Genomic DNA, 26,870 nt, shown 5'->3' on the forward strand with positions numbered 1-26,870 from the left:
TAACGGCATTATATCTATAGTATATCCACAGTATACTGTTTTTGAAGACTCGAATTACTTAAAATTAGCTTCTTTATTGTACATTCGTGATTTGCAAATAAGTATATTTTCGGCATCGTGGTCACCAAAATTATTTTTTGGTGCATATTAGCATATTAGAAATATGAACTATTTTTACCCATTTATATAATAATTTTAATAAATATATCGAATCAAAATTTGATACGTTTAGCTAATTAATCTTCTGATTCTGGGTGGAATGGATATGCGAACTTCAGTATCAAATAATAGATCCAATTATTAAAAATAATTTTATGAAAACTGAAAGTAATAAATTGGATTAATAATATAATAATTGATTGACGCGGAAACTAATAGCATTAATCCATCGAATACAATATTAATAATTACATTAATTGGATAGTGTGTTCCAGTTTTAAGCGAGATACCATACTATACTATATATAGCTTGTCTTTGTCACGAGCTGACTTCTTATGTTTTTACTTTAATATTACTAATTTTTAATTTAATGACGAGTTCTTATGTTTTTACTTTAATGCTTTAACCACAATGCACTATTGTGCTAATCGGATCGCGCGAACTTTAATCGGCCAATCGTATGTAAACATTTCTACATTTTGTTTTTCACTCAAAATCGCCCGACTCATCATAAATGACGAAGTAATCGGCAAACATTATATATATATATATATATAATGTTTGCCTATTTGTAATATTACAATAACTGGTTTTTACTCAATGCATATGTATGTTTATACGGTACATATAACAAAACAGCATTATTTACAATTTTTGTCGGTTTGCCTGTTTGTTTGTTTCGGCTAATCTCTCGAACGGTTGGACAAATTTTGACGAGACTTTCACTGGTAGATGATGTAATAAGGAGTAACTTAGAATACACCAATAACTTTTTTGTTAAATTTAGCTCTTAGGAGATATACTATCTGTTCGACCCAGCTTCGCAAGATTACATAACTACATAAAACGCTTATATTATCAAAATACATGTCAATTTATAATCTGTTGATTTATGCGAAACAGGCCAACATCTCGTCGATGTGATTTACGATATCTTCAAAACTCATTAATTTGCAAAAAAATCTTTATTAAATATACCAAATATCCTCATGAGTCACTCCGTTTATTTGTAATCCGATATCTGTACCGATTCAGTAGTTAAGGAGATAAATTATATATAGACACATATAGGTAAACAGGATGACTTTGATATATGATGTAAAAGTGTTATAATGATAAATAAATACATTTTGTTTTAAGCACCACTGAATATTCATGTGCTTAATTTGTTTTTATAATTCATCTCGTGCTCGGCGGTGAGGAAACCTGCACGTGTCTAATTTCATAAAAATTCTGCCACATATGAATCCACTAACCCGAATTGGAACAGCGTTGTGGAATATGATCCAAACCTTCTCCTCAAATGGAGAGGAGGTCTTAGCCCAGCTGTAGGGTATTTACAGGCTGTTGTTGTTGTTGTGTTTTAAGATTTTAATGTTTTCAGGTTAGCGTTTTACTGCGGTTCTGTTGCTAATCCTATAACGACAGTAGATGAACACAAAGACGGATCCGAAGACAGAAGTAATATAATGTATGTTCGTCTGTATGCTTCCAAGTCTGGTAAAAAGTCTAACTTCAATGCTACCTTCACTGCGTACAGGAGTCTGGATACGAGCAAAGATGGCGGTAAGAACTCAAACTCAAATTACTTAATTCAATATTTTATAACACTTTCTTATTTTGATGGTCAAATGAAACACTACCACCGGTTCGCAAAAGAAAACAGTCCGACCTGAGAAGATCCGGTGAAAGAAACTCAGCGGGACTTTGTTTGTCTCTTATTATATACACAATTGGTTATGAAAAGAAATAGCCAGGAGGCGATCGTTGCAATCCCAAAACAGCTAACTTAACTAAAAGCAGCTAACTTTTCTCCTTATATGAAATAGATTTCCTTATCACCTCACATGATATATTTTCCACTTGGAAAAAAAATACGTAAATTTTATGTCGGAAACCCTAATTTTTACAATTGCCCACTCAGCTTTAATTCACGTACAGTTATGTAAATTTATTGGCACTTGTGCCATTTAATGCCAAACATCAATACATAGTATTATTGTATTGCGGCTTTAAGGGCTAGTGGTAGTATGAGAACAATAACAATGCAACATCTTCATATCTTGGTTTCCACATTGGCAGCACGTTTCTGATAAATATTCCTTACTATCATAATTTCTACAACCATTAAACATCAGGAGATACATTAGCCCATTCGACCATTCCACAAGAAAAGTCAGGTAGAGTAATAATGGGTCAGGTTATCTTAATTTAACAGTTTTAAGTAAATAATTTCTTGTTGGTAGGGCTTTAATTTTAACCAGTGTACCTACGGGCACAAGGGACATAACATCTTAGTTCCCAAGGTTGGTGGCACATTGACGATGTAAGGAATAGTTAATATTTCTTCCAGCGTCATTGTCGATGGGCGATGGTGACCACTTACCATCAGGTGGCCCATATGCTCGTCCGCCAACCTATACCATAAAAAAAACGTAAGATATATCAAATAGCTCAAACACACTTAATCCCAAGTATGCTATGACTTTTTTGTAGATAAATGCAAAGAAAACGAATTCGACTGTGAAGACAATACTTGTATAGACATCGGACTCAAATGCAACGACTACGCCAACTGCAGACTCAAAGCTGATGAGGAAAAAGACATATGTATCGTAAGTATACCTTTTCCTAAAAATGTTATAATGCAATATTTTACCTTAGTATTAATAACATTAAATGCTTAAATATACACCAATATAAACTAAAACTAGTTACTGTATAAATCTCTACCGAGTGGAATGGTGGCAAGAATGCTAGCAGCATTTCTCCGTTGAATCGCAATTCCGATCCTTTGGGCAAAAAACGAACCAGCCCTCCTGTCACATTTCATCTTTCATTAAGAAATTGTAAAACAAACTGATATATTTTATAACATAATACTTAAATTGGCATTGGGACTTATATGAAATTTAGCTACACTATCAGTAATGGATGCATTGTATTTGGTGTAGGCTGTTTATTGGATAAATTGTTCAAACACTGCAGTATAAAAATAATGATGCCTATGTATGTCTATTGGACAGTTTTGTGCATTTTCTAACAGTACATGTGCAAATACATTTTTGATATTTGCAAATACACCAAATATTATGTCAAATGAAATTTGAGCAAACAGTCTGAGCCAAGTTAAGTCCTGCAATTATTGCCCAAGATTTGAACAAATGTTGTCAATTTTTAAATTACCCAAGAGTAATTTGATTACCAATGTAATCGACATATGTACACTCGTACATATAATGAAATTGGAGTGTCTGTTTGCAATATTAAAATGGCCCTTTTTTACTCAATGCATATGTATCTATACACGGTACATATACCAAAGTAAGATTTTTTTCAATTTTGTCTGTCTATCTGTTGGTTCCGACGAATCTCTGGAATGACTGGACCGATTTTGATTGGACTTTCACTGGCAGATAACTGATATACTGTACAAGGTCGCGGGCACAGCTAGTTGGTTATATGAACCCATTTTGTTTGCTCAAACAGATTATCACCGAGTCGATGATCAACCAAACACACATCAAAGTGATCCTCATCATCTTCTGCCTCATACTCTCTGGAATGAGCTTCGTCTTCTTCTTCAAGTGCATCAGGAAGCTGTATCAAGATCACAAGATTATCAAAGTAAGAATTTATTTGTTGATTTCTAGCTGTATTTGCTTTTCTTACATTTTATTTGACTTGCGTGCTATTTTCTCTGGCTGTATATCATAATTAAAAATCCAATGTAAGACGTATAGAACTGTTCTGTATCTTTTACCATATCATTAAAACTATTTGCAAAATAATCTCCGATTATCCGATATTCACAGATTATTCTACGATAATAGAAGTATTAAGCTACTGAGTTGTACTCTTTGTTGATAATATACATAACAACACCAATTCCCTACGGAATACCAAAATTAATTTCCTTACACACGATCAGTGTGTATAACTTAAAACAGAGATATCCACGCAGGCTCACATAGCCCCCTAAAGTGGTGGCAACGCCGTCTGCAACTACAGCCGGGTCACTGGGTGGATTACAATCCACGGTGTTCGATAAAAATTGTTGAGACTATATATTTATTGCAGAGAACCAAACGTTAGCGCGATTCAGAAAAATCATTTTGCCATACAATATTTAATATTTTAAAATATCTTGTTTTCATTGTTAAATATTCTTTAGCCAACAAGTTAAAACTTCTTTAAACAGAAGACTTAAAAAGGTGCTCAGAATCAGTGTCTGGTTAGGACTAACTTTAAAAGTATCGAAGCTAAAATTAAACGCTGGTAAGAAGTTTAGTATTACATTGTGTTCTGAATAGTTTTAATAATATTATGAGAACTCTTCAGTTAGTTTAATCAGTTATAAGGTTTCTTTTAAATGTTTAGGTCTAGATACATAAGTCATTACGACATGATCGTCATCTGAAGCACTTTATCTAAGTATTTTGAAGGGATCCTCATCCAAAGGACTTTGTCTAAGTATATCGAATTGACAAAAGGAATAATTTTCTCAACTAATTTGAATACAATTAATGAGACACCTGGCTTTACCATTGGTACACAATTCCGAGAATCCCTAGTTAGCTTAGAGGTTGTCGATATAGAAAAACTTCATTCGTTTTCAATGTTGTCTTGGGTCTGTATGCGGTACCGTCATTACTTCTGTTTTTTCATAACATAAGTGCTTTAGATACATTATAGATTACTTTAGGATCAGAGTAATGTATGTGATGTTGTCCAATATTTATTTATAAGTAATAAACAATATCAAAATATACTTTATTCAAATAGGCTTTTACAAGCACTCTTCATTTAACAACTTTATAAAGATACTAGCCGGCAAGAAACTCAGTAGTTCATCTTTTTCAACATTTAAAAATACAAAGTTATGTTAGTTAAATATGATTATATATACATAAATATTGATACTCTTTTGTTTTATTTCTCTCTACTCTATTTTACGTCAGCAAAGTTTTATGAAAATCGGATGAATGCTTTAGGAACGCATGTGTACCAAACATTATTAATGGACAAAGTTCTATTACGTGGTTTACAGTCGCGTGAACTGGCTGAAATCGTCACATAGGGAAAAGTGTTACGAGCATATAACCAGCCGTTCTATCTCTCTCTTTTACTTTCTATCTGTCTCTTTCTATTCTATGGGTTATAATTTAAAATTATTTGCATGGAATTCGTTTTTCTCAACCGACTTCAAACAAGAGGTTATCAATTTGTCTGTAGTTTCATTTGGTTGTTACCCCATAACTTTTGAAGGGAAGCTTGGTCCCATTTTAATTTCGTATAATTTTTTGCTAAATACATTTTTATAAATAAAATAATAATTTTTGGGTTTTCTTGGCTGACACCGGTTCCAAATAAAACGATAATTGTAACTACACTATATAATAGTAAATTAACATTTGAGTAGTGTAATATTTTTCATTTCATTTTACTTAGGAGAACTCTAAAAAATTTTTAAATACGTCATAATTTTTTTAATTTTTAGTGCATATTAATTCGTTTAGACATTCTGCTTGAAGTCGTTTTATCTTTTTGTTAACATTTTTATTTATCTATCTGTCTCTTTGTATTCTACGGCTTTTAATTTGATTTTTTTTTATTTAATACATATATAATGAAAGTAACTTCGTCCCAACTTGATGTCCCTTGATAACTCTCCTTCTTTCTTTCCTTAAGAAAATCTAACTTACGAAATTTCGTTACGTAGCTTCGATATATTTTAAAGGTGACAAATTCATTAACGACATTCATCTATCATTATGACGTTTTGATCAACCCGTGATTTCCCACGGGGTTCGTCTGAAGACCAGCTTGAAGCCCTGAAATTTTTCGTATCGTGGAATTATTTATTTATTAAATAACGTAATATACGACATAGCAAATACATGTACGCAAAAATGTTATCTACTATCCTTTGATAGTTCAGGAAATATCTTGAGAACTTACATAAGGAAAGTAAACGATTTTACAGAAACTCATAATATTTATTATGTGTGTGATTTATTTGTATGTACGTATATAAACAGATGTGTATGTATGTACAAGTACATAATATATAGCTACGAGTAGTATCGTGATTGCCTTGTTACTCTAGTGGACATATATAAAAAAAAAAACAAAGGTTAAACGCAGTCGTTAGAGGCACTTGTGAAAGCCGATTTGGTCAGTATTGTTGTTTTCCAGTTTCAAGGTTGAGTAAGCCAGTTTAAAGACAGGCACAGGGGACGTGTGAGCTTAGATAAGAAATGCTTAACATTTCATACAGGTCCATAGTCTATGGGCATTGGTCTACCTATACACGCTTACAGAGATATATATTTATTTACCGTCAATAAGATACTTACCTCAGGAATATTTAAGTGAATAATACATTATAATAAATTTAATATTGATTCTTCTTCATTTCTTTATTTCTCTTTTATATATTTTTTAAAAATATTTAATTGAAATTAATATTTATATTACATTGTTATTTTTGTAAATGTTTTAAATCTATTTATGCTGGATTTTTTAACAATTCTCTTTGTTGTCATTTAATTCACAAACGTTTTTAGTTTATCTCATTGTGTTTATGTATTACATAATAAAGCAAAACTATTATCGTACATATAATATTACATATAATACCTTAAGCTTACCTTATTGTGAGAGAAAAATGAAGTATATATTTCTTTATTTTCATTATTACTACACAGCCTTGCGCCCAGTTAGACAACAAATAAAGCTGTAGTCGGAATTGATAAGAAAAAAGATTGGAATTATTTTTATATAATTTATATAATGTGTATTTTACCAACCCGCATTGGAACAGCGTGGTGGAATATGTTCCAAACCCTCTTCTTAATGGAAGACCTTATACCAGCTGTGGGAAATTTACATGCTGTTACTTTACTTTTTACTTTAGATTTATTATAAATACATCCATCTCTTTGAGGTCCGTTCCCTCAGATCCCCCTAGCGTCCCATTTAGTGGAGCTTAAACTCTTTATCGAAATTCTTAAAGTGATATTCTCTACCATCAAATTACACGTCAATCTATTTTTAGTAAATTTATGTTTATTACAGTTATTTGATACGGCATATTTACCAAGTTTTTTGTTTTAAGTTGGTGGATTTCGATATTTCGACATTATCTACAAATGTCTTCTTCACAAGACTAAAAAAGACTTTATCTTTGTCTCGCCAGGAACACATCCGTCAGTCGTGTGAAGATCGCTTGGACAGCATGGTGAGCAGTCGTCTGACCCTCGATGCGAAGCGGCTCCAGCGTGACAGCGAACCGAGGGCCAGCCTAGAGAGGGACAACCAGACGAATGAGATGTTTAAACAGCAGAGAAAGTTTTCTCAGCAAAAAATACGAGTAAGTTTTATATATTTATATTTTCTTTTGCGGGGCGCTTAAGACCTCGTATAACTACCATAATCAGTACGAGGCTTATTAGACCCAGTAAAGTTTAAAAAACTAAAAATAGATGTGACGTCATGATGTGATCGAACGAATTTTATTTCAGAGCAGTATTAAAGTAGGCACACCATAGCATTCGATTTTCACGAGACACTCAAACTTCTAACGCTTTGGCGGTAGAGTATGTCACTACTTGGTGCTTGGCTTTAAGCGAGCCCGTCTGAGTAGGAACCACCATCAGATATTCTACTGCCAAACAACACTACTTGGTATTGTTGTGTTCCGGTTTGAAGGCTTAGTGAGCCACTGTAAAATAAAAACTGGATGGAGTCTACTCAGACGAGCACAATGTCTTACAAGAACAAATACTATTCAGACTTCTACACAGTCCTATAAGTAAGGAAAAGAAGCTTTTAACGAGTCTCCTCAACGTGTTTGTAGATGAATGAATGAATTACAACAATATTATGTATAATCATAGTAACATTGATCCCTTGATAAAATCAGTGATAAACATTGTATGTGCACTAGGAGTGAGGATAAGCTTATAAGGCCAAGTTTCCGACTCCGCAATGTCAATAAATTCTTCTTGGGGCAAGGTATCCGTTTTTCTTATAAAATTCAGCAGACATTTTTAACTTTGCTGTTTCGTAAATTCAAATCGTTTGTAAAAAATACATTGGTAGAAAAATCATGTTATTCGATACAAGATTTTATAGATGATAAAAAAGCGTGGAGTTAATACCTGTTGACTTCCAAGCAGGATATATTAATTTAAATAATTGTATTAACTAACATGACTTTATATTTTTTAAATGTTGAAAAAGAGTAACTACTGAGTTTCTTGCCGGTTCTTCTCGGTAGAATCTACTTTCCGAACCGGTGGCAGCTTCACTTAATTGTAAAATGACGATTCAAAAGTGTTTGTAAAAGCCTACTTGAATAATGTTTATTTTGATTTGATTTGATTTGAATGGTACTAAATAGCATGCTTGTAGATGTTGCTAGATATTCTTGAAATATTAACCATTTGCGGCTTAAAAATCTACAATGCCACACGTAATTAATATTTCATAGTCGTGTATTGTCTGTTGGTCTTTGTTAGACGAAGAGGGTTTTACGATTTCTGAGAACACATGCGTTTCCTAATAGCGTCTCAGATAAGTTAGAGCTGGGGAGATCGTTCTAATTTTGAACTTTCTCACTTAAATTTTTATACCAACACTTACTACTTAAAATGTAATCTGTGCTAAAATGTATAGAACAGAAAGGTTGCAACTTTTTAAGAAACCAACATCAATGTATTAAAATGTTACTTTTTTTCAGCCAACCAGCATAGATTCGGACTTCATCCAAGAAACACACTTGGATCTGGACGAAGAACCGTGGAGAAGAGAAGTAGATTCAGTACCAGTGGAGACAGAAGACGTCAGGATTGAACGCAATGGAAGACCTAAGAAGAGTGACATGAGCAAGAAAGAAGAATCGATAAGGAGTAAAAGAGAGAGTTCGGAAAAGAAGCAAATAAGAGACGTGTCAGTCGGCGCGCCGGATACTAAAGAATCTGGATGTCAAACTAGGGAAAGTCTTTTCCAAACTGACCCAGCGGTTAGTTCAGATGGTAAGAATTGATTTAATGTTGCTATGTAAGCTATATTACCTTTAAGTACCATTGATTTAAATGTTGCTTGAAATGTTATATGAATATTTTTGCTATTTTGGCTTTTATATAAACTTTATACAGCCTGTGACATATCGGTGTCTTAATCAAAGGTATGATAACGCATTTGACAATTACTTAAGTGATATCCATCTAATCTGTCAACAATCAATGAACATACACACAAACACACAACTATATTCTTGTATTTATTTTACAGTTATTGTTATTATACAAGATGTTCATACATTCGTATAAAACGCGTAGCTCGAACTTTCATTTCATTTGTGATCACATTATCAGAAGCATAGAGTAAATCAATTTTTTTTTAATAAAGGCAATTTATACAAATGAAATATTTAACCAGAAATGAATGCTTCAAAAGATCTAACTTAAACTTTAAATTTAATGCAACGAAAGAACAAATCATCTTAGTTAAGACTTGTCTAATTAATTATCCCCAATTTCACTAACACAAAATTACATCCAAAACTTACTAACTCAATATCAGCTCCAGCGTCAAATTTCGAAGTGCATAAATTCAAAATGGGAAACAATTAATAATTAACGTCTTGAATATTTGAAGTTGATGAAAACGCACTAAAAGTACTTAGTTTTCAAGAAAGTTGTAAAACAAACTTTAAACCTAAAAGCAGAAGTAGCCCGTTCATTTATTACACTTTATGGCGTGCTTGCTATAACAACTTATATACTTTGATAAGTTACTTTAACACGCTTTCAAGTTGTAAAAACTAAGTATGTAATGCTTAAGTTGTATGATAGCCAACTCAGTTAATTCTAATGAATTTCAAGTTTATGCCTACACGTAGGCAGTTTTGACTAGCTTCATTCAGAGTCCAGCTATTATAGAATATTTCGACAACAACAACAAAAACAACAGCCAGTAATCCCACTACTGGGTCGAGGCCTCCTCTCCCTTTGATAAGGTTTGGAACATAAATATGTTGTGTATACTGTACCAAGTACTGTTGTTTGGCAGAATATCTGATAAATGCGTGGTACTTTTTCTTGATGGCTTTGTGCAAGCCCGTCTGGGTAGGTACTATCCCTCACCAGATATTCTACCGCCAAATAACAGTACTCAGTATTATTGTGTTCCGGTTTGAAGGGTGAGTGAGCCAGTGTAACTACAGGCTCAAGGGACATAACATCTTAGTTCCCAAGGTTGGTGGCACATTGATGATGTAAGGAATAGTTAATATTTCTTACAGCGTCATTGTCTATGGGTGATAGTGACCACTTACCATCAGGTGGCCCTTATGGTCGTCCGCCAACCTATACCATGAAAAATGAAAAACCTACGCAGACGGGCTTGCACCAAGTTATAGCATCTGAAATGCCTCATTTACTCTGATATTTCTGTGTCCTTGTTAAAAAGAATTCAGACATTTCTTTTCGATGAATTAATGAACGGATGGAAATCAAATAATATAATATATTGTAAGAAGTGTCATCCCTACCACACCATCCTACCTGCTACAGGCTATATAAGGTGTGCGATTCAGATGAGATCCCCATCAGAGAGTCCACTTATCATCTCGCGCTAGGCGGTCGGCATGCTGTCGGTATGTTAGATAATTAGTATTTCGCTAATTGTTATTATTGTCAGCTAGTTTAATAAAAGTTATTGTTGAATTCTTTACTTTGATGAACCATAAAATAAGCGTATTTTGTCGCTAGATTGTTTTTTTTAATAAATAACGACTTCTGTTTCTTATAATATATTATACTGATGTCCGGAATAAAAACAAATACATCAAAGAAATTCTCATTTTAAATAGCCTAAAAAATGGCATTTAAAGTATACAAGAAAACCAATGAAGCATTGATTTAGAAAAACCCTTCATTTATTATCCTCTTAAAAAGTATTTTATAGAACTCAATAAACTTTGATACAATTTAAAAGTATTGAAAATCATCAATTATTAGGTTTCTATTAAGGGAAATAATTATGTACAGGCCTTTTAAAGGAAATAATATTATAAATATTTTATATCAAAGAGAAGGCTTGGTAAGTTATATTAGTATGATAAATCCAATCAAAGATATTCTGCTAAACAACAGTACGCAATATTGTTGTGTTCCGGTTTGAAGGGTAAGTGAGCCAGTATAACTACAGGCAAAAGGACATAGCATCTTAGTTCCCAAGGTTGGTGGCGCATTGACGATGTAAGAAATAGTTAATATTTCTTACAGCGTCATTGTCTATGGGTGATGGTGATCATTTACCGTCAGGTGGCCCATATGCTATACCAAAATGGTTTTAATTTAACGTTTCCTTAATGCATATTCTTAATTCAATTCTTAGTTTAATGGCTTTCAGTTGTGCCGGCAGGGCACAGCTTATTTCGCCGATGTCACGTAGGACGGAGAATACACGAAAGAGATTGATCGGTACGGTTGAGATACTAAGCTCAATTGAATTTTAAAGCCAAGAATAGTAGAATTAATTTCCTTGTTAATCCTTAACCTAGAACTACACAAACATTAAGAGTTAATAATAGCATAATTAAAAATAGTTGTTAGTATTCTCTATATATGTAATAAAATATGAAACAAAATTGGACTATTCACAAATTAATTTGATTAAATTTGATATAGGTATTTACATAAGAAAAATGTATATTCTATAAAATTGACTTTTAGCACTTCAATTATGCTAAATTTCATACTTCAAATCATCGTCATTTGTAATAAATAAAAATGTTTACAAAAAGTCCAACCGACCGACTACAGACAAAACACTATTTTAAAACAAATAAATATGCACTAAAAAGTAATAAAATAGTTGCGCATTCAACATATTTTTTAAAGTCCTCCTAATTAAATGAAATAAAAAATTACTTAAAAGTAGATTGACGATTATACAACGTAACAGTTTGTAATAACTATAACAGTTATTGTCATATCATCGATTTGAGAACACTCCTGTTTTGAAAAGGGATACAATTTTTTTTATTTATGTTTTCAAACATCGAATTGCATGGATCTTCTGACACATGTTTTAAAATACTCGTGATAATAAAACAACAGCCTGTAAATTCCCACTGCTGGGCTAAAGGCTTTTGAGGAGAAGGTTTGGTTTATTCCACCACGCTGTTCCAATGCAGGTTGGTGGAATACACATGTGGCAGAATTTCTATGAAATTTGTCACATTCATGTTTCCTCACGATGTTTTCCTTCACCGCTGAGCACGAGATGAATTATAAAGACAAATTAAGCACATGAATCAGCGGTGCTTGCCTAGGTTTGAACCGGCAATCATCGGTTAAGATGCACGCGTTCTAACCACTGGGCCATCTCGACTCACTATTTTTTTAACGCTGACACATAAGTACTGCGAAGTAAACCAGATTCAATATGATATGACCGTGATCGAACTGTCAACAGTTCTCAACTCTAACGCCCCATTTTGTTGTAACTTATAGTTTACGATCTTTAGGGGAAAGAACTAATAAAACTTGATCATTTCTGACGATTTTTCCTTCGCCCCGAGGGAGAACTGGGGAGCGGAATTATTTTACTTCGTTTTTTATCTTCGGATAAGATTAGTATTTTGTAACTTCTAATGCTCAGTTTTATGTTACATAATTTGTCTTAGACGATTCATTGATTACTAGAAAAATAAATAAATAAACAAATATGAGACAACATCACATACAATACTCTGATCCCAATGTAAGTAGCTAAAGTACTTGTGTTATGGAAAATCAGAAGTGACGACAGAACCACAGACACCCAGACCCAAGATAACATAGAAAACTAATAATAATCTATATCGACTCGGCCGGGAATCGAACCCCGGGACCTCACAGTGGCGTACCCTTTAAAACCGGTGTACACATCACTCGACCACGGAGGTCGTCAAAATCTTTACTAATATTATAAAGAGAAAAAACTTGTATTTTGGTGTGTATGTGTAATGAATATGAATAAATCTTGCTTTGAGGAAACCTGCATGTGTCTAATTTCAACGAAATTCTGCCATGTGAATCTACCAACTGTATTGGAGCAGTGTGATGGAACATGCTCCACACCTCAAACGTAGAGGCCTTAGTCCAGCAGTGGGAAATTTATAGAAAACTACACTGATTAGTTTAATCGTTACAGTTTGAACAAATAAACTATATCATAGCGCGGTTATTCGACTAACGATTTTTATGTTTAACTAATAGTTTTGTTACGTAACAGTGAACTAGTTCTCCCTTGCGGCTTTGCCTGCGTTTCAGGGGACACTATAGGTATACATTGTATAGGTATACAATATATATGTATAGGTATACAGAAGTAGGTTATGCCCTTATGTGGTGGTTGAACTTGCTTACATATACATATAATGTAGATAGTAGCTATGCCCGCTACTACGTGCGCATTTGGATTTAACTAAAACTTTATTGTTGTAACGTAAGATAATCCCTATTATATAAACTTACTTTCTTACGAAAGTCCGGTCAAAAACGGTCCAGCCGTTCTAGAGATCAGCCGGAACAAACAGACAGACAAACAGATAATAAATAGAGTGTTATATGTATTATGTATGACGACCTCCGTGGTCGAGTGGTGTGTACACCGGTTTTCATGGGTACGCCTCTGCGATGTCCCGGGTTCGATTATCCTTAATTTTCTATGTCTAGGTCTGGGTGTTTAGGGTACCGTCGTTACTTCTGATTTTCCATAACACAAGTGCTTTAGCTACATACATTGGGATCAGAGTAATGTATGTGATGTTGTCTCGTATTAAAAAAAATTAAAAAAAAAGTTATTTTGGTATATGTACCGTGTAAACATATGGTATATATGCATTTAGTAAAAAGCGGTTATTTTAATATTACAAACAGACACTCCAAATTTATTATAGGTATAGATGGAAATTATCAAATAAACACGAATACAATCTAAATATGAAATTTGAAATTCATTGTTATTTATTTAGTGTCGATTTGAAATGTACAATAGTCGTAAATATGAATGGAAATTATTAATAGCACTTTATATTACAAATTTATACTAAATTATTAATGATAGCTTTCAGGATTGTATTTGTTGTTTGCCACATATAAATAAAATACTTTATAAATAATCTATTTATACTAAATAACATTATATTTATCATATAATGACACTCTAATTAATGAACTACATATGTACTAATATTATAAAATAATGATATCGGAACTGAAGATAAAATTAAAAGTAACAGTCTGTACATTTCCCACTGCTGAGATAAGGCCTCCTCTTCCATTAAGGAGAGGGTTTGGAATATATTCCACCACACTGTTCCAATGCGGGTTGGTGGAATGCACATGTGGCAGAATTTCCGTGAAATTAGACACATTTCGGACACATTGACGGTTTCCTCACGATGTTTTCCTTCACCGCCGAGCTCGAGATGAATTATGAACACAAATTAAGCACACATATATAGTGGTGCTTTCCTGGGTTTGAACCCGCAATCATCGGTTAAGTGGGTCATCTCAGCTCTCATGACAAAATTAACGAGAGATATACTTTATTCAAGTAGGCTTTTACAAGCACTGTTGAATCAAATCAATGTTAAATGTAACAAGTATATTGAGTGAAGTTTCAGTTCGAAAGCAGATTCTACTCAAAAGAACCGGCTAGTAACTTAGTGGTTATTGTTTTTCAACATTTGAATAGAGTATATTTTGATAATATTAACTAATTTCAAATTATATATCAATGCGAACTGATGTCTATTATTTTGACATTACTTTCGACAATTAATTGTTTTTTTTATGATTCTAATAAAACAAATGTCAGTAACTCATTTTTTTGGCGTATAAATATTTAAAAAACGATTTTTTGTTTCCCACTCTATTAAGGGGATTATTGTTATGAGTTAAGCACACAAAGGTATCCTTATCCTTCACTGGCATTTAAACTTGTTTGATACCAAATTTTATCGAATTCGGTTCAGTGGCCGAAACAGCTACAGATAGACACAGATGGACAGTTATTATCCCATTTATAATATTAAATATTTAATAAGAAAAAAAAATTGGCCATCACGGGATGCCTGCAGGTGTTAACATCAAATTTATCGTTGATAAAACAATTTATAATTAAACAAAACAAATTAATAAATACCTAAATCAGAAATAAAATAAGCAAGCCAATAGATCTCGATAAAAAATTGCTCCATTAAAAACAGGATTTTCGTTTATGAATATTTAATGACACGGAAAACGAAGATGAATTCGTATACTAATACGTTGTGAAAAGATTTATAAACCGTCTTTTGAATCATTTTATTTAATTGGTGGTAGGGACTCGTGCTAGTCTAGTCTGGCTTGGTAAAATACTTTTAAATATATAAAAAACTTTAGAAAAAAAATAAAACACAATGTTGCTGGAAAATTAAAACAACTTTGTTTATTAGGAAAAAAACATCAGCATATTTTACCACCAATTAGCAAACCTTAGTCTTTTTACCTCATTATAAGGAGGTACTAATACTGGCCCCTATTTCATTTACCCCTCAATTGAAGCTTAAAGCTTTAGTTACGAGTGGGGACGACTATACTCAAAGAAACCAGAATCTTATGACATTTTACATCGCTAAGTGGTACTTGAGCTATTTAGCTGTTGAAGTTTTAAAATTGATACAAAATTATCATTTTAGGTTCAGGCACAACAAACAGTCGAGGTTTCTCCACTTTTGGGTACTCCGGCGCGACCATCGTCAGGCCGTCACCACCCCAGACCAACACGTCCCAGATCACCATAGAATTACTGAGACAGGCTACCGAGCAAGAAGAGAAACCTCGTGAGTTAACCTTACTTTTATAACGTAATATATCCAACTTAAAAGTCCCAGTCAAAAGTCTTTATTCAATTCAGAAGCATTAGTTACTTATTGATTGTCAAGAAAATAATCACCAGTGTCAGAATTCAACAGTTTTCAAAATTATGTCGTTTTAAATCTGGAAGAGAGCCGAGATGGCCCAGTGGTTAGAATGGGTGCACTTTAGCCGATAATTGCGGGTTCAAATCCAGCGAGCACCGATGAATTTCATGTGCTCGGCGTGCTCGGCGGTGAAGGAAAACATCGTGAGAAAACCTACATGTGTCTAATTTCATAGAAGTTCTGCCACATACGCATTCCACCAACCCGCATTGAAACAGCGTGATGGAATAAGTTCCAAACCTTCTCCTCAAAGGGAGAGGAGGCCTTAGCCCAGCAGTGGGAAATGACAGGCTGTTGTTGTTTGTTTTGTAAATGTGGAATTCAGAAAAATAACAACAACACTCAGTGCAACTCATACTGGCTGTTCTATTAATCAAGAGATTATCGTCCACGTAATTTTTTTCTAGTCAAGCAGACCAGCAAATGGGACACCTGCTTGTAAATGGTAACCAGTGCTGATAGACATTGTCGCTATAAGGAACATTAACCAATCGTAATAACCTTGGGAGTTCAGTTTTGATATCTCATGTGCCTGTAGTTACACACTTTCATTCGTCCTCCAAACCAGATTTAGACCATACAGATATTTGTCACTAAAATATCTGACGAACTGGTTCGTATTCAAATGGGCTTGCCCAGAGTCCCACCGCCAAGAAAATATTTAAGAAATGTTAACGTAACATTTCTTAAATATTTTCTCACATTTCACACATCAATATGTGTCCATTTTGTATTCACGATTCATTGTTAAGACTTAGGTTCTTAACTGGTAACTACCCAAATGGGTAAAACTCGGTTATTGGAATCTGTCAAATATCATGACATTTTTTTTTATGAGAAATCTTGGCATATATTGAAAGTATTAAAGAAATATAAAAAATAGATTGTATATCCAAAAATGTATAAAAGAAAAACCCTTAGAAAACTTAGAAGTGGAAAAATAAAAATCGTCACGACCCCTCAAAGTTCAAGCCTCGACAAGTTTTATCGAGGAGGTTCTATATAACTTATCTGACCTTAACCTACGAGATAACATAACGCTTCGCCGAGACTTGATAACATTTCGAAGACTTTTTTTTAATTCTTTCACTTCATAGAACCGGCTTTGTCTAGTATACGGTTAAAACTATTAAGGTTAGTCAAATAGATAAAAATGGAATACAGATGGGGTGAATCATTACGAATATTCTAAGGGAAAAAAATGGGCAACATCACATACATTATTCTGATCCCAATGTAAGATTGGGCATTGGTGTAATGGGAAATCAGAAGTAACGACGGTACCAAAAACACCCAGAGCCAAAACAACATAGACAAGTAATGAACTTTTTCTACATCGACTCGGCCGGGGATCGAACCCGGGACCTCGTATTGATGTACAGTCTTTATCTCGTCTTAAGCTGTTAGTACCTTTTGATTCTAAACATAAAATCATTGCGACGCAATATGTCATTCTCGATCGGTATAGCAGATTATCGCTCATCCTGAGCACACGAATATAGATCTTAAGGTGACGGACCTTTCTTACCTCGACTGTACATATAAAAACCGGTGTTCACACTACTCACGGAGGTCGTCAAATATGGTCTCGAAATATTTTTTAAATCTTTACTTGGTGGTAGGGTAAGCTCGTTTGGGTGGTGGAACCATTCATCATATACTCCATCACCAACCGGCAATACTTAGAATAGTTGGTTCTGGTTTGAAGGGTGAGCCAGTGTAACTAAAGGCACAACGGACTTCTTAATTCCCAAAGCTAGATTACATACATACATTAGGTCCAGCGATACCATAATTCAACTTCACTCCACTCAAATACCTCTATCTATATCTGTATGTTCGCGATAAACTCTAAAACTACTGAACGGATTTTAATGCGGCTTTCGTTAATAGGCAGAGCGATTCATAAGGAAGGTATAGGTATATCATTTAGTATTTTTTTTTTTTGTAAATAGTTCAATATAGATGCAAGACTGATGATTGATAGTCAAATTACATTCAGCTAAATGAAATGAAATTACCCCCCACAGCTTCGGAAAGTAGTTTTAAACGGAAGACGGAAATAACTCAGTAGTTACTCTTTTACAAATTAAATAGTTCAATATATATTATCTTGTTCAATTTAAATTTATTAATTGGCAAAGTTCAAATTTATACTCCAGATTCTGATTATAGAAGCGAATATTTTGCCTCGGGATCAGATTATTGGTTTGGAATCCGAAACTTGGGAATTTACGTTTATACTGAAATGATTGATAATAAATTTAACAATATTGTAGTAAGTGTGTTATAGAAAACCATTAGGGAGAATTTTATTTTATTTAAAAGTAAGATGTAAAAGTTACATCGACTTATCACTAAACACTTTATAGTGTAAATAATTTTTTTTTTTAATTTATATGAGACAACATCACATGCATTACTCTGATCCCAATGTAAGTAGCTAAAGCACTTGTGTTATTGAAAATCAGAAGTAACGACGGTACCACATACACCCAGATCCAAGACAACATAGTTAAACAATGATAATCTACATCGTCTCAGCTGGGAATCGAACCCAGGACCTCGGAGTGGCGTACCCATAAAAACCGGTGTAAACACCACTCGACCACGGAGGTCTTCGACCTTTGAAAATAAAAACCATATGAACAAATATAAAATCAAATTAAAACTAAATGATATAATAAATAAAATTAGGGTCTAGATAATTTAAAAAAAAAAGAAAATTAAAATTTACATATATTAGTTATAAAGTATGAGTTAATCTGATAAAATTATATTCCAAAATATCTCCTAACCCCTGAAGTTAAACCACGATTTATTTCCCAAGCGTGAGATTATGTTCACTAGCCATAATGATATATCTTGTGTCGTTTTTTTATATAAATAACTGTAACTTAATTATTGTATGTTTATTAAGCCTAAGCAATTCAATTTATTTATAAATGCATAAATCAATAAAATTCAAGATTTTAATATTTTCTATGTTTAAACAGAAAAGAAATTCCCGGACCGCCGACCGATGAGTACCGAGACAACCCGATCCGCACCCGACGTCATCATCGTCTCCAAGCCGATTCGCTGAGGATGACCTTCGGGGCTCCCTCCATGGGCCCCGACTCCCCCTTGCCCCTACGAGGCCCCTAGGGAACCGAGAACTTGCCCCGAAGGTTCCTACCAGCCTCATTCCTGTTACGATAATTTATCGAAGAGCGTGTCATTCGAAAACTGTGAAGGGTACTACAGTCAGCATTTCGCTGAGGGCCCCAAGTTGTTTTATGACTACTGTTTGAAAAGTGATTTAAAAGCGAAAACACTGCCAAGGAACGTGGGTTCGTCTGTAGATATTAAGAAGGTGTACCCCCATAGAAGCGTGTGCTTCTACGGTGTCGACGACTCGCCTTCTAGAAGTAGGAAGTTCATAGTTAAGGCGGACATCGAGTATCCTAGATAACGAAGATGTAGTATAGTTGTAATTAAGATTACGCTTTTGTTAATTAAGAGTGAAGTTTTACATTCGATCATCGCGCTGGTGCCCTCTAACCAACTATGTTGTCAACAAGGGTGACACTAATAATCCTTTATAAAAACAATCAAAAAGTTTTTACTGATCAGTGACGTCACAGATAGAATATATCAGCTTTTTGATTTTACAAACTGTCATCTACTCAGCTGTGACCATGTCGTGAATTTATCTATACATGTAATAAAATTGGAGTGTCTGTTTGTAATATTGAAATAGCTCTTTTAACTCAATGCATATGTATACACAACATTTTTTACAATTTTTGTCGGTCTGTCTGTCTGTTTGTTCCGGCTAATCTCTTAGGACTTTCACTGGCAGATAACTTGATATAATATGAAGTAAATTGGGCTATAATTTTTTTTGGTAAATTCAAACGCGTACAAGATCACGGGCACAGCTAGTATACAGTATAGTTCAACATTTTATACTGACCTACCTAGTCTTAAAGTTAATTGTATTGATTTAAATGTTACCATACTCGAAATTACGTCCTAACTTCATTTGAAATGGACTTGCAATGGATGCTTACATTACTTTGAAAGGAGTACCAATTGTTTCATCAAAGTTTGTCTATAGTGATTAATTGTAATTGTAGAGATATTCTGTATAAATAAACTCGAAAGTCACCGGAGAACACGATTGTGGAATGTCATAGTGATATGCAACATTGGCAATAATAAATATAGCGTTTAGATGTTACAAGCGTCAAAATACTGTATCAATGTAAACATTTCACCTGTGAGAAGTGAGTTGTACCAAAAAGCACTAATCTTCGATAAATTTATTTGCGTCTAACTGTGTTATAAAACAGCAGCGCTTTGAAGCGCTTGACTCGATTTGAATCATTATAATTTTAAAGAAATATTTCAAGGTCAAATTTAAGTGCAAGTTTTATGTATGTAATGATGTTTTTATGTCTTCTTTTTTCGATAAATTAAATTATTTATAATTAACACTTGTGAGGTCAGTGACCTTTTTTAGACTCTTATCGTTCTATTTTTGAATGTTTATGTACTAAATAATTAAAGAATGTGTTATGACTTTTAAATTGAGCAATTACACTGTAAGACCGAGTCTTATGTAATTTTCTTATTTGCCAGTATTTTCTTTACATGTGTCAAAAAACTGTATAATTTAGTTATGATGTAAGTAATATTTATTATCATTAAAACTATTTATTATGTTATGTAATTTATTAAGTATGTTTTTTTATGTAAGTAATTTTAAAATTTCTATATGATTTTATGAGATACGTCAACAATTTGGGTTAATTAATTAAAAACTAACAGTCTTACAAATATCAAGTAATATGTATATATACCGCAACGCGCTAGATGCTTACAAGTTTTATGTATAATCTAATTTGGTTTTTCTAAGACCAAAAAACAGCTCACATCTGTCAAGTGTTATATTCTAAAAAAAATATTGCCAACAAACGCTATTTCATTTATTTATTTATAGATTAAAGATTTTCAAAATAACATCGACATTTACAAATTATTCAGAAAAACTAGGAAATAAATTTATGTACGGTGTTCACTACATGCGTTTACATTTTACATTCTTCTTTTTCGTATGCTTCATTACTGAGGGTCGTGCTTGTCCTTCATTTTACATTAGGCATTAAAAAAAAGGTTTTAATGTTTATTCAAAAAGAAATTACATTAAATTCAGGTGACACTAAACAATACGAGCCATGATACAAGTGACAGATCTTTACTCCAATCAAGTTTAAGTCGAAATGAAAATATTTCCTTTGAAACACTTTTGGTCGGCGTCGGAAGTCATAACGGCGACTCGGCAACTTTCGGCCCATTTCGGTATTATCAGGCGTAATTGGGTAATCAGATAAGTTTGCAAATGGCCAAGATTGGGGCGAGGTACGTCAAGGACCTCAAAGTTACAACTTACAAGATTTGAAGGGAAAACTTATTTGAACATTATTTTAGAACATGCCTTTCCTGACTGACTATCAACGCACAGATTTACTGAGGTTAAAAAGCTATATTACTCTATTGGAACATATGTATATTTTAATGTAAGCATATTGTAATGAAGGATTATTAGAAAAATGGCACTGCTGTGTTTTATGTTTTCAAAGTGCTTTATGCCCGTACAAAGTTGGAATAAGTTATCTATATGTATGGACATAAATTAGTGTAAGACAGATAATTTTCGGTTTCTTGTTGCCAGTATTAAAAACAAAATTAATCATTAAAAAGATACATGTAATATTTTAATTTGGCGGGCAATAGTAGTCATTTCATTTGACGTATTAATGACAGTTTTTTTTTTAATTTTATATTGTGAATAAAGCTTATAATTGTATGATTAAAGTCGTGTTCAATTATATCATTTGTTTATGTATATAATTAATCAGTATGTTGTTTTGTCAAAGAAATTCTAAAATTATAATAAATAAATTAATAAAGATATGTTTATAATGATTGGATTGAAATTAACGATATGATTATATTGTTTAATTTTTTTTCTACGCAACTGTTGGTCGAAGAGGTCGTGAGAAAAAAAACAACATTTAAATCCTCAAAAATCATATGCGGAATTTTTAAGCCATCATAGAAACAGCATAAGAAACATCTGAATATAAAGACATAATTATTTATATGACACTAATTTAAAGCAATTTTTCATACGGCCTTTTGAACTAACAGCTGCGACTAGATTACATATTCTTTATATATTAAATTACTAAATTTCATCGCACTCATAACATTTAAGTTAAATACTATCGTCGTCTCGATTCAACGTAAGTCTAACCGTAGCTTTATTTGCTATCGCAAAGATGTTAACGTATCTTAATTTTCATTTGAAACGATTGGAATTGCGCACTACTAACCCTTGACGTCATTCGAACCAAAACAATGTTGCCAGCGTGTTATTCAAAATTATTTATACAAATAATTTATTGTAATATAAATATAATATCCTGGTCACATTTTATCTTAATAATTATAAGCGAATTTTATGAAATATTTTTCAAATGTAATAATTAACATTGTAAATAGTGTGGATACTAGCGTAATCTAATTTATACGTCTTGTTAAATTTGTAATTAATTTAATAATAAATTTAAGTAAATTTATAATTATTTGTTTTATTTCCAAAACTAAATCAATATTATTAGACCACTTCAAGGCAAGGCATGTTATCTCGTGAAGGAATGTACATTATATTTTCTACTTGGAATCCAATTCGAAGCTAGTGAGGCAGTAGAAGGTATAGTCGGGGTAAGAAAAGGTTCGTCACCTTAAGATCTATTTTCGCGTGCTCAGTATGAGCGATAATCTGCTTTACCGATCGAGAATGACATATTGCGTCGCAGTGATGTTTAGATTAAAAAGGTCCTAAGAGCTTAAGACTTGATAAAGGAATGAGTTTGAAAATTGACGAAGCTCTTCTTACTTTGTACATGTCCTTACAATACTGCATTCATTTATTTTTAATGCGTTTAAAAAACATGTAAGCGTATCTCGGGATCTGCAGCATTCTAACCACTAAACCAATGGGGCGATACAATATTACATAATGTACATAAACAACATTACAAATACTACTTAGTAAAGTAACAGCCTGCAAATTTTCCACAGCTGGGATAAGGCCCCCTCTTCCATTAAGAAGAGGGTTTGGAACATATTCCAGTGGCAGAATTTCAATGAAATTAGACATATGCAGGTTTCCCTTACGATGTTTTCCGCCGCCGAGCACAAGATGAATTATAAACACAAATTAAGCACATATATTGCCTGCCTTGCCTGGATTTAAACCCGCAATCATCGCTTAAGATGTACGAGTTCTAGCCACTGAGCCATCTCAGTTCTATATTACATACTACTTAAATCTCTAAAATCGAATACTACTCACAATCAGACACACGTTTTAATGTTGTTTTTCTAGTAATAACAGCCTGTAAATTTACCACTAATGAGCTAAGGCCTCTTCTCCCTTTGAGGAGAAGGTTAGGAGCATATTCCATCATGCTGCTCCAATGCGAGCTAGTTAATTCACATGTGTGATTTTTTATTGAAATTAGACAAATGCATTTTCTTACAATGTTTTTTCTTCACTGCAGATCTTGATCTTAATTATAAACGCAAATTAAGCACATGAAAATTTAGTGATACTTGCCTAATGCTTTAACCACTGGGTCATATCGTTTCTTAATGTATCTTAAAAAAGTTCGAATAAATGTTACAAATGTCCTTTATCACTGCATAGTATATATAAGACAAAGTCGCTTTCTCTGTCCCTATATCCTTACTTATGTAAGCTTAAATTTTTAAAACAACGCAACGGATTTTGATGCGGTTTTTTTTAATAGATAGAGTGATTCGAGAGGAAGGTTTTTGTCTATACATAAACAATATCGTTAACAGACACTGATCACTTAAGAAATGTCTAATGTGATGTTGTAAATAAACAAATTCTGTAGTATATTTAGTATCAGTATTGCACACGTGCGTAGCCGGGGCGGGTCGCTAGTCTATTTCATAAATACTTCTTTATTAGCTATCACCCGCATGCTCGTACTCTTTAATTTTGTTTATGAACCAATGTTCATTAGCATTTCCGTATTGTATGTTATGTCAAAAACATTCACGATAGCGCGAACAATATCTACTAAGTTTCAATTCGGTCGAAACTATACGGGTATAATACGACACAACTTAGACGTAGCATCGGCGAAATTAAAACCGATCACATCCGAATTGAGTACGCTATTCCAAATTATCAATATTTATTTCTTATTTGAATATGATCTTTACACAAAGGTAAAATCTTGTAATATCATATGACCTAATATATTCCTCAATTTTTTTTTTTTTTATTTTATTTATGTACCAACAGAATATACAGAGAATTATATACATGAAAAATGTGTACATAGGGATAACTTATCTCTAACAAGAGATCTCTTCCAGAAACCCTGAATCTAGTGGAGATTATTTGTAGTACAGATTTATGGTGTAGGTACAATATCAATTAGTTTTATATTATAAAATTCAAGTAGACTTAACGATAAATTAATATATTACACACTAAATACAAATAAATACATTAATATATACCTATATATATACATATACACATATATATATATATATATATTATTATTATATACATATATATACATTCAACGTACATAGATACAAAAAAAATATGTATATATATATAAATACATACATATAAAATAAATTAAACTTAAGTGGAAAGAAAGTGTTGCTTGACTCTGATTTTAAACGAACTTATTGTAACATTATTATAGAAAATATTATCGGGAAGAGAGTTCCATAGGCGAGCGGCAACAACGGAAAACGAGTTACCATAGGAAGTAGTATTAAAAAATGGTACCTCAAGAGTTTTCGACGCCTATTCCTCAATTTGACACGTCGATTTACATGCACTTGCTTTCTCGGGTCGAAATGAGGCGAGAACAGCGACTAATAATCGAATGGCGCGATAGGGATCTATTTCTATTGGTTGTATAAATCGGGAGTAATCGGTTTTATTTAATTTGCCGTTGCTACATCTAAGTTGTGTTGTACGTTTTGACTGCAAATAGGCGTTGCTTTCATTCATCGTTAATTTATGGCAGGAGTAGTTAAGGCTCGCGCAAACTATAGCCGCGGCGGGCCTCAACGCATCGCATTGCAAAATTGCGCCAAAGCATATACCAGCCGCATCGGTCCGCACGGCAATCCAATATCTTACAATCAGTCAGGTTTTGGCAATCTAAGAAGATGGACAGTTCTGACGAAGAGCTTTTTTTATTCAATATGTTTTTTTATTATTCCGTCTATCTCTTCCCATATTATTACTTATGTGTACATCAACATATTTGGGATGTTGTAGGTCGTACAATTCCTTGTACTGTTCTACTAAAGAAAATACTAAACTTTAGTACTATAAAAAATACCTGTATATAATATAATAAATATTGTTGATGATTCGGTTTCTGTTTTATTAATTATTTTTAATAATTAATTATAGTAATTCGCGAACAGCACTCATTCAGCCGTCTAGTTGATGCGTCTGCTAACGCACACTGAGACGGGCCGCATTGCAACGCATAACATCGCCGCAAAAATACGCCTGGCTAGCGATGCGCCAATGCGTTGCGATGCGGCCCGTTGCGGCCAGCCTGAGGTGTGCGATAGCCCATATAAAATATATGAAACTGATTCAGGAGCATTTTTGTTATGCGTTGCGGCCCGCCTCGGTGTGCGCCTATCTTTATAAGATATAACCTATTTTGACCTTGACTGCACACCATTTGTCGACATAATCTTTTTATTTAATCTATGGTTTATGTTAAACGATGGCATTTTAAATGTTAGTGAAGTTATTACTGGACAAGTAACTGGTTATTATTGTATCTATTATAAGTGTCAAGGTCTTTCTGTAGACTCTTGAATGAGATTTGATATGGAGCTAGATTGAGGCCCGGGTAGGAACATAGACTAGGCATTTCTTAATACACCCACGAGAAGGTATAATAAGGGTGCCATGGTACATATGTCAAGTTATATAAATTTTGTGCTCATAAAGCAGGTTAAGTTAGGTAAATAAATACATAGTAATGAAAAATCATTTGTAACACAATTTAGCGAACCTATTACCTTACATCTGAGGACCTCCTTGGACGTGTAGTGTGTACACTAATTTGTATGGGTACGCCACTTCAGGATCCCGGGTTGGATTCCTGGACGAGTCGAAGTAGAAAAATTTTATAAGTTTTCTATGTTGTCTTGGATCTGTGTGTTTGTGGTGCCGTCGTTACTTCTGATTTTCCATAGCACAAGATCTTTAGCTACTTACATTGGGATCAGAGTCAGGTATGTGATGTCCAATATTTATTTATTAATTTAGCAAATCATATGGAATATATCAGAGATTTGTTTATGTTTAGTAGTTTTACCATTGAAATATACATTGTTTTCGGAGAAGTGATAAGCCCTTGCAGGAAGGGATGACAAGTAGTAAAGCGCTTCTAAGACGCTGCACGCCTTATTTAAACAATTCATGTTGTAGAGCTAACTTATAAAGGAAAGTTTCTCTGATTTATTTTTAAATTTTTAAAATGCTGTTTTATTTCACAAATATTAAAAACTTATGTCCTCGTAGTGCGTCTAGTG

General features: G+C 33.3%; 1 protein-coding gene across 1 annotated transcript in view; it reads left to right on the plus strand.

Annotated features, from left to right (window-relative positions):
- Positions 1-20,002, plus strand: part of LOC124540327 — a 54,726-nt gene extending 34,724 nt beyond the window's left edge. Inside the window, exons 7-13 of the mRNA XM_047117815.1 lie at positions 1,545-1,726; positions 2,657-2,775; positions 3,650-3,787; positions 7,362-7,535; positions 8,907-9,201; positions 15,906-16,049; positions 19,187-20,002. Of these exons, the coding sequence (XP_046973771.1) occupies positions 1,545-1,726; positions 2,657-2,775; positions 3,650-3,787; positions 7,362-7,535; positions 8,907-9,201; positions 15,906-16,049; positions 19,187-19,275 (1,141 nt within the window). The 3' untranslated portion in view covers positions 19,276-20,002. The remainder of the gene's footprint in view (positions 1-1,544; positions 1,727-2,656; positions 2,776-3,649; positions 3,788-7,361; positions 7,536-8,906; positions 9,202-15,905; positions 16,050-19,186) is intronic.
- The last annotated feature ends 6,868 nt before the right edge of the window (positions 20,003-26,870 follow it).

The sequence above is a fragment of the Vanessa cardui genome, chromosome 24, assembly GCF_905220365.1.
Source record: "Vanessa cardui chromosome 24, ilVanCard2.1, whole genome shotgun sequence".
Lineage (NCBI taxonomy): Eukaryota > Metazoa > Arthropoda > Insecta > Lepidoptera > Nymphalidae > Vanessa > Vanessa cardui.